The 16,581-nt window shown below is 53.4% G+C and overlaps 1 protein-coding gene across 2 annotated transcripts; it reads right to left on the minus strand.

The window, feature by feature from the left end:
- Window positions 1-6,145: 6,145 nt before the first annotated feature.
- BIRC5 (baculoviral IAP repeat containing 5) lies at window positions 6,146-14,886 on the minus strand. Of its 2 annotated transcripts, none has more exons than XM_019466063.2 (4): window positions 14,691-14,884; window positions 14,200-14,309; window positions 11,541-11,658; window positions 6,146-6,670 (listed from the first exon to the last, which is right to left on the minus strand). In XM_019466063.2, exons 1-4 carry the CDS (start codon window positions 14,799-14,801, stop codon window positions 6,581-6,583), a joined length of 429 nt encoding a protein of 142 aa, XP_019321608.2. In that variant the 5' UTR covers window positions 14,802-14,884; the 3' UTR covers window positions 6,146-6,580. The 2 variants fall into 2 exon arrangements, with proteins under 2 accessions (XP_019321608.2, XP_019321610.2); XM_019466065.2 differs by lacking the exon at window positions 6,146-6,670 and adding an exon at window positions 6,922-7,144 and having other exon boundaries at window positions 14,691-14,886.
- Window positions 14,887-16,581: the final 1,695 nt, after the last annotated feature.

The following is a 16,581-nucleotide window of genomic DNA, read 5'->3' on the forward strand; positions in this document are numbered from 1 at the left end:
GCCGGGAGTGGGGGAGCCCGGCCGGGCAGGGGGCGCCCGGGATTTGGTGAGCCGGGCCGGGGAGTAGGGGGGCAGGGTTGGGGGGACGCGGGGAGCCAGGGCGGGGAGGGGCGCCTGGGATTTGGGGAGCGGGCCGGGGTCAGGGTTGGGCGCGGGGAGCTGGGGCACGCAAGCCGGTGCGTCCGCTCTGAGCCTCTTCGGGACGCGGCGCCCCCTTTTCTGCCTGCGCGCTGGCCTCGCGATACGCACCCCCCCCCCCCCCCCACCAGGTTCGCAGGAAGATCGGTCCCACCTCTCGGCGATGGCGATCGCAGAGCTGGGCCCCAGGGGACAGAACGAAGTCTCAGAGCGGCAGGTAGCGCCGCTGCAGACCTGGGTTCAAATCCCAGCGAACCGAGGGGCCGGCCGCTGGACTGGATCCCGGGACAAATGTCTTAATCGCTCTAAACCTTTGAGTTTTCAGCCTCCAAACGGCCGGGCCGAGGAGGAGGAAGGGTGGGGCCTGCGTCGTCCCAGGAGGGGGCTCAGCAGGCAGCTGACAGCCTGAATGGTGGGAGGCAGCCGCCCCTGGCTGGGGCACTTGGCCGCTGGCTGGCCCTGCGGTCCTGGTCTTAATCGGTCTCCGACTAACCAGAGGGATCCGGTGAAGCGGGTGGGTGGGCAAAGGGCCTAGGCAGGCTGGCGAGGGGGCCGCAGGAGGGTGAAGGCTTGCTTCCAGTTAGCTTCTAATTACAAATGTCACAGGGGGCAGGGCCCAGCTCTGCCTGTCCCTCACTCACTCAGCAAACATGGAGAGGCACCTTCTAGGACACGGTCAGACGCTGTGGGTGGGAAGCAGGGGAGTCTCAAAGGGCCCCCACCCAGGAGCAGGCAATGACTTGCATGGTAGGGAGGGGGCTCTCTTGGGTGCAATTGTGGGTGATGGGGGGGGGCCTCCTCTCTGGGCCCCTGGATGGTGGGTGGCTGCCCCACAGGGCCGGGCAGAGCCTGCAGAGACAGGGTCCGAGGCTGACGTCCACATCGTCACTGAAGGTGGCCCTTCTCGGACCAAGCAGCTTCATGACCCAGGGTCACCCAGGCTCTCGTTTCTGAATGTTCCAGCCCCTTTTCCTCCACTAGGTTTGAGGAATGCAGTCAGGAAGCAGTCATTGAGACACCACCTCAAGCAGCATTCAGAGCCCATGGAATCATTTGGGGTTCCTGCAGGCTGTGCACCTTTCCAAGGCTGGGTTGGGGCACAGAGCAGGCCTAGGGGCTTCCCAGCTGTGGCAGTGTGGGTGCCCCCGCCCTGCTCTGAAGCTGGGGAGTACCTGGGCGGGGGGGCTTCCCTCTCAGGGGGCATTGGGCCTGGCAGGTGAAAGAATTCAGCAAACACAAAGCAGGTGTTCTGGGCGAGACAGGCATCTGCAAAGCAGGAGGTGAGAAGGGCTGGGAGCACGGAGGTGGGGCTTGCGGGGCAAAAGGGTGACTAGTGACCCTAACGTTTACCTATAAGGTGACAAGGACCAAGATTGCTTCAGTTGGCTCAAAGCCCTCCTGTGGGCTCGAAGGACGAATCTAGAGACGGGGAGAACCGAGGAGCCCCTCTCTGGCTGTGTGCTCTACACGTTCCTTCCCAGTGACGCCCGCTGTTCAGCCAGAGCTGGTTTCGAAGGGTCTTCTTTGCACCCCCATAAAACTTAAACAGGATTCTGCTGTCAGGGCCAGGGCCAGCACTGCTTGAGGCCACTGGTCCCACAGGGCCACGCAGCTCTGTGCAGAATAGACAAGTATCCCCCCCCACACACCGCAGTGCAGACGGCCAGGCTAGCAGTCTACGCCTCACTGCTTTCAAGTTCAGTGTTTTTAAACCCAATGTGACTAGATTGTCCCCCAGGCAGTAAGCACGGGCCCTCGAGGGGCTACTTTGATGAATTCCCCCAGTCTCTGTCCTTGGGATGGACCCAAATTATACCCTAGCCTGGCTCTGGAAAAGTGCCACTTTTCAGAGTGACCCCCCCGTTTTCACCGTTCATCCATCTTCCATCAACTCTTAACTCATGATTAGAGCTGTCGGCGGGCCACCTGGCAGGCACCACGCCCCTCTCCAGGACATTGCCACCAAAATCAGGGACAGGAGGGACCTGGCCCTAACTGGGAGGCAGCCAGCCACATACCTAGTCAGTCTCATCCCCGGGGACTGACAGACCTATGAAGGGCTCCTCACAACCAGCTGGGACTTGCCAGCATCTGTCCATCTGTGAGCCTGGTCACCTCTGATGGAGCTTTGCTAACAGGGAAACAGGAAGGTGCCACTGGTGCCCCATCACAGGATGCACCTGCAGTCTCCAGAACGTATGCTTCTGTTCCCTCTGCCTGGCACACCTTTCCCTTCTTTGGTGGGAGGCTGCCTGGCAGCCTCCTCCTTGCTCCTGGACAGACAGCTCAGTTCTTTCATCTCCATCCAATGCAGAGTTCATGGTCTTCTCAGCCTCCACACCATACGGCCGTTTGTTGGCCTTGGTCTTCCCGAGTTCCCTGCAGGAGACGAGTCCTCTCTGGCCTTCGTTCAGTTCCTGGACGTAGCAGGCGCACACAGCAGATGCACAAGCATCCGAGTGAACAAGTGGGTACACGTGACCACCGTGAGATCAGGTGGAAAATAACCACAGAGAAGTCAAGGCCCCAGTTTGGCTGGTCAGCTGAAAACGGGCTCAAAATCTGTAGGCTGAGTCCAGGGGTGAGGAAAGCTCTGGCTCAGCTGCTCTGCTCTAAGGGCGAGACTCACCCTGGCTGGGCCCAGACAAGAAAACCCTTTGTGCCGGCAACACTGGTTCACAGCAAGCTGAGCTGCACAACAGAACCTTCTTTTCTTTCCAATTTTTATCGAGAGAGAGGAAGAGAGAGCACACGCGAGAGCGGGGGGAGGGGCAGAGAGAGAGAATCCCAAGCAGGATCCCCATGGTGAGTGGGTGAGTGCGGAGCCCGATGCAGGGCCTGAACTGTGAGGTCACGACCTGAGCCGGAAACCAAGAGTCGGAAGCTTGACTGAACCACCCAGGCGTCCCAACAGTAAAGATGCTGAAAGCAAGTACAGACATTTTACTGTAGTTACAACGGGACAAAGTGGGTGAAGGGTACATGGGGCCCCTTCGTACTATCTTTTCAAGCTCCCATGAATCTTAGTTCAAATTTTTAAAAATGTTGTACTGGATCAACGGAAACCCTGGGGAGGCAGGTTTCAGTTCCGTAGAACGAAGGCCTTTTCGACAAAGTCTGAAAAATGGATTTCAAGATAGGCCTCAGCCCCCAGAGTCAGGCCGTTGACCCCGGCCACACCTGAAAGGCTGGGCAGCATCATGAATCAGGGAGGGCCCACCTCTGGGGCCAGGATGCCTGGGTTCAAGCCTTACCCCTAATACTTACTCGTTGTACCATCTTGGACAAGCTTTGCCTCTTTGCAAGTCTACACACACACACACACACACACACACACACACACACACACACAATGCAGGTAAGATTACAGGAGGCTTCAGAGGCGATTTTGAGTTATTTTCAAGGGCAATCTGCAAAGAATGGTCAGCACCCCAAAGGGGTGCCGACCTGCAGACAGTGGCAAGTGGCTCCGTACTTGGCGGGTCACTTTTGGTCAGGCCGGTCCTCTTCACAGTGCTGGGGCAGGTGGACGATTCGGATTCCCGAGGCAGACTGCAGGCCTCTAACCGCTAAATCACCCCATCTACCTGACAACCCACCATCCACGCTGAGCGTGGAGCCTGCCTAAGATTCTCTCTCTGTCCCTCTCCCCACTTGCGCTCTCTAAAGAAAGATTAAAAACAAAAACAAAAGACAGAAAATACATTTGTAGACGTGCAAATGCGGGAGGCACTGAGGGTCAGGCTCCAGCACGGTCCCGGTCCACAGCACAGCCCGACAAAGCCAAGAACTGCATCGCTGCCCGCTGTGCAAAGGGCCAGCTTCTCTACAAAGCCAACCTGTAAGGACCAGTTATTAAGGTGAAGTATCCACTTACAGACTGGCACAAATAACCAAAAATAAGCAACTTAGAGGAGTATAGAGACTAGAATGCTTTCTCCCCCAACAAAACTACTGCCAATAAATATTCTCCAAGATCGAAGGGAAAAGCACACTTTACTCAACGACTGAGATGTGGGGCGCCTGGGGGGCTCGGTTGGTTGAGCGTCCGACTTCAGCTCAGCTCATGACCTCATGGTTTGTGAGTTCGAGCCCCATGTCGGGCTCTGTGCTGACAGCTCAGAGCCTGGAGCCTGCCTCGGATTCTGTGTCTCCCTCTCTCTGCCCCTCCCCTGCTCGTGCTGTCTCTCTCTCTCTCTCTCAAGAATAAAAAGTAAACATTAAACAAATTTTTAAGAAGAAAAAGAAGCCGGAGATGCATCTCGCATAGCTGGTTTACACGTGGAATGGGTCCAGACGACACGCACAAGTGGGCCTTGTGGCCCAGGGCTGGCTTTGTGTCTGCCAAGGCTCAGCCCTTCCCCACACCCGTGTGGGCGGGAAGCAGCAGTTGGCAGGCTAGGGAACCACAACAAAAACCCAACAAGACTTTAAAAACCCAGGAGGAGACCCTGAAATGAAGTGTTTGAAATGAAGTCGTTTTTATTTTTCAGAAATGGCGGGATGACCTCCAACTGGGCCGAAACAACCCACCCTGCAGCTCGATTTCAGAGGGAGAAACGAAATCCGTCCCTGTAACCGCTGTGTGAGCCTCTGGGAGGACAGCAGGGAGAACCGGTGTGGAGACGACGACGTGGACGGGACACGGGTGTGCGGGAGCGAGAAGCGGCAACGGAGACTCGGCCGACCAGGGCCGACGGATCACCCGCAGTGGCCACCGAGTCCCCACACGTCTGAGGCGAGTTCCTGAGCCACTGCCCGGTGCTCGGGGAGGGAGAACCGGCGTGCGGCTGACGACTCAGTCGGGCTGTCTAGTGGCGAAGCAATTTCATAAACGACAATTTCTGCTACCCACCTCCTGCTACCTTGCTCTGTCTCCAGATCGACCGGAGGTTCACCCTGTTTGCCCAATGACTTGGGACGGCTTTGTGCTCACTTAATTGTAGTTTGTGACGTTCTGTGAAGTAATAATTCAAACAAAGTAAGAAAAGGACATTGCAGAACCTCAGAAGCTGAGGAATGTGTCTCACACAGACATCATGACACGAGAAAGCCAGCCCAGGCAGCACAGGTTTCATGACCCCATGTTAGATGAAGACACCACAGCTCAGGTTCAACGAGCGCAGGGACCGGACCCCCGGAGGGCGGCCTGTGCGAGGGCACCGTGGCCGGGGCCCGAGGGAGCACCCCGACTGCCATGCTCATCACCACTGCTCCAACTTGTACATCACATCACCCAGTTGACGGTCTTGTAAAAGACTGCAAACAATATAAACAAGTTCCCTATAAAAACAAGTTTCCCCCCAAAGAGAGGCCCGATCCACCCTTTAGATCATCGATCCCACTGCCTTCCTTGAGGAGGGTTCACATCAGAAAGACACAGGTGCCCTGTCAGCCACCTGAGCCACGTCATGAACAGGAAGCAGCTGTTTGCAGAGGCCCGGGAACACAAAGACCAGGAAACTCCTTCCACGGGTTTCTCGTCCCACCCTGCCTGTCCCCAGCCGTGTGACGGCTCCTCCAGAGCAGGGAGCCAGGCCTCTAGAAAATGCACTGTCTCGCATCAAGGACCTCTTCCTCACCCGTTTTAGAGAAATGTCACAACCTTGTGGTGTGCCTATGGTGCCCACTGGAGGTGAAGGGATATCTTGGCTTCACTGTCAAGACCTCTGCCCTCCCCCACCGCACTCCTGCCGTCTGGGCTTCTGTCACACCTCGAGGCCCGAGGCAGTCTGGGGTTGAATTCCACCAGCTCCCCCGGTATGAACTTGAAGATTACAAAGTGACGAGACAGGCGAGGGAGCCCCTTCCCACACTCGGCACCTTCAGAGCTTTGGCAGGGGTGGGATTTTGTATAATCCGCTCTGGAGTATGGGAGGCCAGTGCAGTACCACAGACCTGACGGGGGAAAAGGAAGGCCGCACGACTTGTCGCATCCAGGTGAGGTGACACGGAGTGCTGACCACACGAGACACGCGCGCTAGAAACTTAGATTATTACACAAATAACATCTAAAATGGTCTCCTTCGCTCTCCGTTTGTCCAGTCACAACAGACCCACAGTAGCATTCAGGCATCGAATCTCAGGCTCCACAGCTAGTCAGCCTGAAGCCCAGATGTTTCCCTGTGAAAGGGCTCTGCCCACGAGAACACTCTTCTCACCCGGTCACCCTGGAAAGTCCAGGAACCAACGGCCCAGAAACTACCGAAGAAAAAAGAGAGAGAGAGACTCAGTTACTGAGCTCAGCAGCACCGGCTGCCCAAAGAGGAGCCCCCGGCACCACTTGCAAGAAAAAAACAAAAGCTTAGCTTAAATATTCTAATTTCAAAACGTGGACGTCCTTTCCTAAGGCGCGGTTAAAGGGCCCCGGAAGAGCCGGTCACTCCGGGGCGCGTGCGTGGGCAGCCGCGCTCCGCTCCGGGCCCAGCGTGGTGGCCGGGGGTCACTCCAGGGCCGCCAGCTGCTCAATGGCACAGCGCACTCTCTTTGCAGTCTCTTCAAATTCTTTCTGTTTATGGTTGGTTTCCTTTGCCTGGAAAAAAAAAAAAAAAAAAAAGGCCACGTGAACCTGAACTGAGCTTCCCAATCACACCCTGCAGGCAAGATCAAAAGGGGAAAATAAGGAAGCATTTACCGAGCACCTAAGTAAATCGGGTGCTGTGCCAGGGTGGGGACACCCAGCCATACGGGGTGAACGTGCTGATTCAACTCAAGGGCCTGTCATTTAAACTGCACCCCAATAATTATAACAGACGACATTTGCGCAAGCACCATGCCACCTGCTTCACACACACGAACTGCTTTATTGTTCAGCGTCCCCGTGAGGCAGGCGTATCATTATTTCCATCATACAGATGAGGAAACCGAGGGCCAGCGACGTGTCCAACCGTCTGTGGAAGGGCCCTGCTCTCGACCAGCACCCTGCACGGCTTCCGAAGCTCCCCCAGGTGAAGTCCAGAGCCCTCTCCTTGTCCACTCAGAGACACTGCTGAACATCAGCTTTCTCCTTAAAACAGAAGAACTTCTTTTGCCGCCAGGCGCTCCCGGAACCTGCCTTCCGACCTTGTCATTCCCCTAAGCGTTCTCTCCAGGAGAACAAATGCCGACCTCATTAGCAGATCCAGGGACCTTTTCCCCTACCCTAATCTGTGTTCTCCTGGGCTTCTCTGACACATTAAAAACGAACAGACCTTTATTGGGTTGAATTTGTTTTCTAGGGGCAGCTGCCTCTTGATTTCAGCTCAGGTATGATCCCACGACCATGGGAGTACTCTGCGTGGAGCCTGGAGCCTGCTTAAGATTCTCTCTCCCTCTCTCCCCTTCTGCCCCTCTCCTCCACTTGCACGCATGACCTCTTAAAATATATATATATATTGTTGTCTAATTAGAGGCTAACTTAAAACAAAAAAATTACTTTTCAAGGGGCCCCTGGGTGGCTCAGTCGGTTAAGCCTCTGACTTAGGCTCAGGTCACGATCTTGCATTCATGGGTTCAAGCCCCACGTCAGGCTCTGTGCTGACAGCTCCAAGCCTGGAGCCTGCTTCTGATTCTGAGTCTTCCTCTCTCTCTGCCCCTCCCCTGCTCACACTCTGTCTCTCTCTCAAATATAAATAAGAATTAAAAAGAATTACTTTTCAATATGTACTTTTTTGGATATCTTACTATTGCTGCATGTATAAGGCTAAAATTACTAATTAAAAAATTACTTAAAAAAATAAGATTTAACATGAAAAAGGGAAAACAGCACATGACAAGAAACAGTGTGCCTAGTAATGGAGCCTCGTCTTTACTGACAATGGAAAGATGACAATGGCTTTTTTTTTGTTGTTTTTAAAGTAATCTCTACACCCAATATGAGGCTCAAACTCATGACCTACACACATCAAGAGTTGCACACTGTCCCGACTGAGCCAGCCAGGCGCCTGGCCCATGGCCTTGCAAAATATATTTTTTATTTACTTTCTTCTTCTCTTTCAAAAAAGCCTAAAATTAATTAAGCCCCTATGTACACAGTCTGTAATTTAACCACCACGACACGGAGGTCAACATCTCCATTTTATCTATTTTCTTAATAAAGGTGGATCGAAGCAAAATTCAGAAACTCACTATGAAAAACACAATAAGGGGCACCAGGCTGGCTCAGTCGGTTAAGCGTCCAACTTCGGCTCAGGTCACGATCTCGCGGTTCCTGAGTTTGAGCCCCTCGTCAGACTCTGTGCTGACAGCTCAGAACCTGGAGCCTGCTTCGGATTCTGTCTCCCTCTCGCTCTGCCCCTCCCCAACTTGCGCTCTGTCTCTCTCAAAAATAAACATTAAAAAAATTATTAAAAAAATAAGTAAGTTAAAAAAAAGCATATTAAAACTCACTGAGCACACATGTGCTATCTGGAGCTTAGGACCCCTTTTTCCTTCCTCTCGTGCCTCACTTTATCCTCACTGTTGGTGCCCACAAACTCAAGCCTGGCACTTCTCTGCTGCTCCCATATGAAGTTCGTCCCCTGAACAGATTTATTTTCTAATTGGTTCCACTTTATTTCATTTTTCTCTAAATGAAGAGGTGGCCATGCAGCAGCAGAAAACGAGTCACAGGGCATGTGGCGTGCTCCCAAGTTAGCCCCCCGACAGCCCCGGCCGTCTACCGATGCAGCACGCGTTCTGTGCGTCGGGACCCGGATGGGCTGCTCGTCGGTGATCCCGTCACGCTGCCTGGCGCCTCACATTTAAATCTGGGGCCTCAGAAATCCACAGCCTCACAGCAAACATTTGTCCCTTCGGTATTCGTGTAACCCAAAACAATTATTCCATCGTGTTCTTTTGCCAGAACGTCTGGCAATCACATAACCGATTTAATAAATCACTCAAAGTTTCAGCCTCCAACCTTATTTACCCCTACAAAACATGAGGTTTGCGTGCCAGCCCGCCTCCAGGAGGGCGGTACCCTAGAGTGCCCACCTGGGTGCTCCAGGGCGAAGCAGACAGGCCTCTGGTGATGCCGGTCCCCTGCACTTGGCTCTGACTCGACGTGACCATCCATTCACATGGCAACGTGCATGGGGACCCGAGGGGACCCGAGTTTTATTTTATATTAGCGATAAATTATTTGCAGCAGGGGCGTCTGGATGGCTCAGTTGGTTGAGCTTCCAACTCTTGATTTTGGCTCAGGTCACGGTCTTGCGGTTTGTGGGTTCGCGCCCTGCTTGGGATTCTCTCTCTGCCCCTCTCTCTGCCCCTCCCCTGCTCATGCGCGCATGCATGTGTGCTCTCTCTCTCTCTCAAAATAAGCGAATAAACTTAGAAATTATTCACAGCAAATCACAACTGGCTGACACTACAACACCACGTCCAGCAAAACCTCTCGCAATGACAAAAACACCACGCAGCGCAGCAGCGACTGGCCGCATGCAGCCGTAGGACAGGTGAAATGCTGTTTGTATGACCGGAGCACCGAATTCTGCATTTTACAGAATCTTCGTCATAAAAGCCAAGGGTGGCCGACGGCCACAGTGCTGGGCAGCACAGCTCTAGAACGTCACAGTGCTATAGTTGAGCGCCACGGGCCGACAGAAACTCTCCTGTTTGGAAGTAGTATAAACCAAATAAGGAAAGTCTGAAAGCTTACGCTTTGCATTCTTCTTTAAAATACATAAATTTAAAAATGATCTGGAAGGAAACACATCCGTTAACGGTGGGCACCCTAAGTATAGAGGTAGGTAGGGCTTTTGATTCTTCCTTACAGGAATTTATATCATTTATTTTATAATTAAAGTAATAAAAATAAATGCATCATGTTAAAGTATTTCCTTATCCTGACTTGAGGAGAACAAAAGCAGCCCTTGGGGGAAAGCAAAGCATTTTCTTCCCACCCCCGCACTTCGGTCCCCTGGACGTTCACCTGGCCCGGTTCCGCCCCACCGCTGTGCACGCAGACGCTGGTGACCGGGCGTCTCTCGGTGGGCTTCCCGCTCCAATGAGCCCCCTCTCCCCACGGACTGACTGCCCTCACCCAAGAGCCCCCCACTTGACATCGTTTTGTCTGTTTCAGTGCCCCACAGTTCGGTTTCAGCCGCCCCGGGTCACACATCAGTCTCCCTCCTGCTTGCCAGAGGACGGCTTTCTCACGACTGTCCCCTAAGTATACAGGCTGCTCTGTCACCTAGAATGGGGTCGGCCGGCTGTGGCCTGCGGGACACATGGCTTGTTTCTCATACAGTCATTAGGCGAAGGATGGTTTTCGCGTTTTTAAACGGTTGTGAGAAGAACAGGAATACTACCTAACAGAAACCAGGCGGCCTGCGAAGGCCCTCGAAGGCCCGCGAAGGCTAAAATACCTCGGCACTTCACAGGTGTGCGGGCCCCCAGCCGAGAAGGCTGTCCCCAGCCCACTTCCCGATTCCAACACTGCGGCTCCCAAGGCCCCCACGAGTCAACACCTCTTCCACACCTTGCTATACTGACCACCAATTTCTTTCCCCTTCCTAACAAAACATAACTCGTCCTCAGCATTTAAAACCTACCCTACTGGAACTATTTCGGAACCATCTCTAAAAGGGAACGTGATTTTCAATCAAAAAAGGACCTCAGAAACCGGGAGGGCGGGGCAGATCAGCCTTCCATTTTGCAGCAGGGAAAGTGTGGCCAAGGCTGGTCTCAACCCGCAAAGCCCACGAGTGGCAGGGACAGAACCAGGACACTGACCGCCAGCTCAGTGCTTTGCTACGGTATCAACCCCCGAACGTCTGTGCTCTGTAACACGGCCATACTTAGCAAATAAAACTCTGAAAAAAAAAAAACCCAAGTAATTTTTTCGTATACATCCATACAAAACATGAGCTCTACTAAGAAACTATTCCCTGTGTACCTGAGATTCAGACTTAACGGGGAGCCCCGATTTTCTCTATGGTCTGGGCTGCTGGGTTCCCACGCCTTAGTGGGTCCGCAGGTTCACCCCTCTCCTCTCCGGATACCCTAGGATGCCTGTCCCCAGGTGAAAGTTCACTTGCAGAAACCCAAGGTCCTTTCCCCCAACACCCACAATGCTCCTTCCCCGAAATGGCGCTATGTGCTCCCAAACCCTCTGTCCCACCGCGCTCACACGCCACATGAACGGCCTCCCACAGACCGCCGCCGAAGGCAGGAGCGCCAGTCTAACCACCGCCGTCCCACCACCAAAGGCACCTCACGCTAAACACAGGAGGGAGCACGTTTCTCTCCCATCTGACTGCACGACCCCAAGGCCACATTCCAGGACAGATGCTTTCCTGTCCTTTGTATCCTCACATGTGCATCCGAGGGGCTTCAAATGTTAACTGAGGAGAAGAGCCCCTCCAAAATGAGGGGCGGGGAGCTCAGTGGTACAGGTGCTCAACAGCTTGCCCTTGGTTCTTATTCCCGATAATACATACAATTTTGTTCTTGGCTCTCTCTTTGTCCAGTTTCAAAAATTCACTGAGGGTCAATTCTTCAAACTGCTTCTTGACAGAAAGAAAGGCACAACCAGATGAATGCTTCTTATGTTCCTCTCTAGAAAAATCCATACAGGAGCACGTCAGGAGAGAAGAGTCGGGGAGAGGGAGAAAAGCAACCGTCTGTCACCAACACCCACCACCCCGCCTCACGGGACACGCCTCCCTCGGCTTCCGGACCGCAGTGCGAAGTGCACAGGGCCAGCGGGAGGTCCCGGTACACCCTGCCGCACAGCCCGTCTCTGCCCCCTCACCACCCCCCCACCCCCGTGGACGTCTCCCCGCCACGCTTGGGGCGGATGGGTTTTATACGGAGTCCCGCATAAATGAATAGGCATTTCAACAAATAGGAAGCGTGACACGGTGTGAGCGCAGAGGTAGCACACGCCAAATCCCTCTAAAATCCTCAAGGAAGGAACTGTTTGAAGTAATGTCATTTCCCTGGAATTGCTACATAATCTGCTGGTCCCGAATAAGGGCACCATCGGCCGGGCTTCTCCAGGGGACTCCTCGGCTTCACTCTCTGCGCTGGGACTTTTCCCTACACAGCGGACAGCAGTGACCACAACAGTACCGGAATGAACGCACAGCCACACAAAGACCCAAAGGACAGCCCGCAGAAACCAGCCTCTGAAAATATTCTAGCACTGGGAAACTCACTCCCGGGGTGCCTGGGTGGCTCAGTCCGTTAAGTGGCCGACTCTGGACCTTGGCTCAGGTCATGATCTCTCGGTCGTGGGATCAAGCCCCATGTTGGGCTCTGCCTTGGAGCCTGCTCGGGACCCTCTCTCTGCCCCTCCCCCACTCGCACAAGCACACTCGCTCACGTGCTGTCTCAAAATAAATGAATAAACTTAAAAAAAAAATTTCACTGGCAAGAATACAGCCAGTACTTTGCCAGTGATCCCTGGTATGATCACCACGCCATCCCAGTCAACAATGGGTCATGAGAGCAAACACATTAGTGAAAACAGCAACTCTCTTCTGGCCAAGGAGAGACAACTCGGGTGATTCTCTAGAGGAAAATATTAAAGTTATGGAAGCAATCGGTCCCGACAGGGAAAAAAAGGTGAGAAAAGAATGTGGCATCAGCATCACATACAGAAAGTCAGCTGTCACTGTCTATCTGAACATATACACAGAATTTTTATTTATTTTATTTATTTGTTTATTTATTTATTCTTTAACGTTTTATTTATTTATTTTTTTTAATTTTTTTTTTTCAATGTTTTTTATTTATTTTTGGGACAGAGAGAGACAGAGCATGAACGGGGGAGGGGCAGAGAAAGAGGGAGACACAAAATCGGAAACAGGCTCCAGGCTCCGAGCCATCAGCCCAGAGCCTGACGCGGGGCTCGAACTCACGGACCGCGAGATCGTGACCTGGCTGAAGTCGGACGCTTAACCGACTGCGCCACCCAGGCGCCCCACGTTTTATTTATTTTTGAGACAGGGAGAGACAGAGCATGAACAGGGGAGGGTCAGAGAGAGGGAGACACAGAATCTTAAACAGGCTCCAGGCTCAGCACAGAGCCCAACGCGGGGCTCGAACTCACAGACCGTGAGATCATGACCTGAGCTGAGGTTGGCCGCCCAACCGACTGAGCCACCCAGGCGCCCCATATACACAGAATTTTTAAAAGTAACTAGATGCCGGGGCGCCTGGGTGACTCAGTCAGTTAAGCGTCCGACTTTGGCTCAGGTCATGATCTCATGGTTTGTGAGTTCGAGCCCCGCGTCGGGCTCTGTGCTGACAGCTCCGAGCCTGGAACCTGCTTGGGATTCTGTGTCTCCCTCTCTCTCTGCCCCTCCCCCACTTGTGTTCTGTCTTTCTGGGCGCCTGGGCGGCTCAGTAGGTTAAGTGTCCGACTTCAGCTCAGGTCATGAGTTCGAGTCCTGTGTTGGGCGGCCGGTTGTCAGCAGAGCCCCCTCTGTCCCCCTCTCTCTATGACCCTCCCCTGCTTGCGCCTGCTCTGTCGCTCTCTCTCAAAAAAAAAATAAAAACATTTAAAAGGGTGGTTTCTGTGGTACATGAATTACAGTTCAACAAAGTTTTATTTAACTAAAAAAATTGTAATGTTTATTTATATTTGATAGAGACAGGATGTGAGCGGGGGAGGGGCGGAGAGCAAGGGAGACGCAGAATCCGAAGCAGGCTCCAGGCTCCGATGGGGAGGGGGTGGGGTGTCCTCGAACCCATGAACGGCCGAGATCATGACCTGAGCCACCCAGGTGCCCCTCAATAAACCTTGAAAAAACTCTGTAACCAGGGAAGCACCTGGACACCCCCAGGTCACAACAGGATCCGCTCCTCTATTCTGTCAAACCTGAAGGGCATCAAGTACCGAACCCTAAGAACGAGCCTTTCTTCGGCATCCACTCTGAGGGCCGTTTGGCCACATCAGGTGTGATTAGGTTGAAAGCACCACCGGGGCACCGACACACAGACTCATCCATCTGCGGTAACTGTTTAGGGCACAAAATGAAATTGCAAAGCCGGGCCCCATCGCTAAGTTTTTGCAGGCCCCGCGCACAACAAAAGCCGGGGGTGGAGCCGGGGCTCCCTGGAAGCGGCAGCGAGGCGGCCCGGGGGACTTACATGGGGTCATCGTCTGGCTCCCAGCCTTCCAGCTCCTTGAAGCAGAAGAAACACTGAGCCAAATCGGGCTCGTTCTCAGTGGGACAGTGGATGAAGCCGGCCTCGGCCATCTGCAGGGGAGAGTTGAGGCTCAGGCGCTGGCGGGGGCGCTCCAGGCGCCCAGGAGCCCACAGAGGGAGGGGTCGCCCGGGATTCAGGAGCCCGTAGAGGGAGGGGTCGCCTGGGACCGGAAGGCCACAGAAGGAGAGGTCGCCCCGGGGGCCCGGGAGTCCACGGAGGGAGAGGTCGCCCGGGATTCGGGAGCCCATAGAGGGAGGGTCTGCCCAGGACCCGGAAGGCCACAGAGGGAGGGGTCGCCTGGGACGGGAAGCCCGCAGAGGCAGGGGTCGCCCGGGATTCGGGAGCCCGCAGAGGCAGGGGTCGCCCGGGGGCCGCGTCGGGGCCCTGGGGAGGGGCGGGCCTGGGGCCGGCGGGGGACCGTGGGGTCTCACCCGCTCCGGGGTGCAGGCGCAGCCCTCCAAGAACGGCCAGTTCTTGAACGTAGAGATGCGGTGGTCCTTGAGGTAGAGCTGCCAGGCCGGGGGCAACGACGAAGCGCCCATCCCGACACCGCAACCGCCGAGCGCTGACTCGATTCAAATCCGGAGGTTGGCGGCCGTCGCGGGGCATGTCGGGAACGCACGGTCCCTGAGCGCGCAGCCCGCGGCCTTCTGGGAATGCAAGGCTGGGCGGCGCGGTGCCTGCTGGGAGTTGTAGTCCTTCCGCCGCGCCCTGCGCCGTCCCCGCCGGCGCTGGTCCCTTCCCCCATGTAGCGCTTTCCCGAATGATTGCAAAGTCTGGTGGGAAGAGGGGCTGAGGAGGCGCTGGAGTCCCTGTGACGGGTTCAGGGACTGGCCCCTGTCGAGCACATATAAATTAAGCCTGTGCCCACTAAACACTCACTCCCCTTTTTCATAAGTTTTTGTAACAAATATTTAATTCACAGATCAAGCTTTTGGCTAAATCAAATTTTACCGATAACAGCTTCTGCCAGTTTGAGCCTTCTAGGTTATTTGTACCACGTTCCTATTGTCTGGAGTCAACATTTTAACATCTAAATGTAGTACCTGAAAGAAAAAAATCTCGAGGCTTTCATCAGCGTTAGTAAAGACACTGAGCATGTGCAGTTTTGGCCGTTGTCAGACTAATTTTGTTCATTTCTATGGGTAACAGTCTTTAAGAATTGGATCAGAAACTGGTAGCCTGCACGGGCCCCTGGCGGGCTCAGTGGGTGGAGCCTGTGACTCTTGATCTTGGAGTTGTAAATTCAGACCCCTCGTGGGGTGTAGAGATTATTTAAATAAGTAAACTTAAAAAGGAGAAAAAAAAGTTAGTAGCTTGCATTTATTTCCTAGCCTAATGCACAAGAAAATTGCGAGCAACACGCGCTTGTTTTAAACTGCACTGCTGGGATTACGAGGGAGGCTGATCATCTCAAACCTGTCACTTTCATCTTGCCTGTGAATTGCCTCTTCATGTCTGCTTTGCTGTTGGGTTAATGACATTTTTCCTACTGCCGGGTGAGTTTTTATTCAAAAGGCCCTTAGCCTCATTTGTCCTGCCCTCCGTGCCCTGGACCCCAGTTTGTTGTCTTTTCACTCTGTCGTATATTTTTTCTTGCAGAAGTTTTAAATTTTTATGCCGTCATATTTATCACTCCTTTTCTTTTTGACTTTTTTTTTTTAGTTTGTTTGTTTGTTTGTTTATTTATTTATTTATTTATTTATTTATTTTGTAATCTCAACACCCAAAGTGGGCCTGAACTCAGCACCCACCCCCAACCCCTCCCCAGTCAAGAGCCATGGGCTCTTCTGACTGAGCCAGCCAGGTGCCCCTGACTTTTATTTTTTGTTTCTGGCTGGCTTCTTTTGTTTTGTTTTTGCCACGCTTAGAAAGGCTTGTTCTGCTCTGAGATGATTTAGAAAAGGTATTCATTGAAGATTTCTTTTGGTTTTCTTTTTTATTGTTAAAGTCTTGATCTGAAAAAAAAAAAAAAGTCTTGATTCTTTGAGAAGTATATCAATGGAAGGTGCATGAAACGGGTTCAGATTTGTTTTCCAAGATCTGGCCAGTTGCCCCCACACTGTCCAGTAAGTGGCTTTGAACAAAGGCAGGTTTGAAACACCACCCGAGTCACATGCTTAGGTCCACTATGTGCTGGGGGCCCATCTCTGCAGCGTTGTTTCTGCCCATGGGTCTGTTTGCTCCTGCTCTAGCTAGATTTTTTTACAGGTGAATAAACGGAGACCCAGAGTGGCTGGTGGGAGTCTGGAAAGGACAGGGAGTGAATCCAGTCTCCAGGAACAGAGCTCTGAGCAGCTCCTGGCTGCTAGGCAACCAAAG

Source organism: Panthera pardus, unplaced genomic scaffold (genome assembly GCF_024362965.1).
Source record: "Panthera pardus isolate Hobbes unplaced genomic scaffold, ASM2436296v1 HiC_scaffold_3, whole genome shotgun sequence".
Classification (NCBI taxonomy): Eukaryota; Metazoa; Chordata; class Mammalia; order Carnivora; family Felidae; genus Panthera; species Panthera pardus.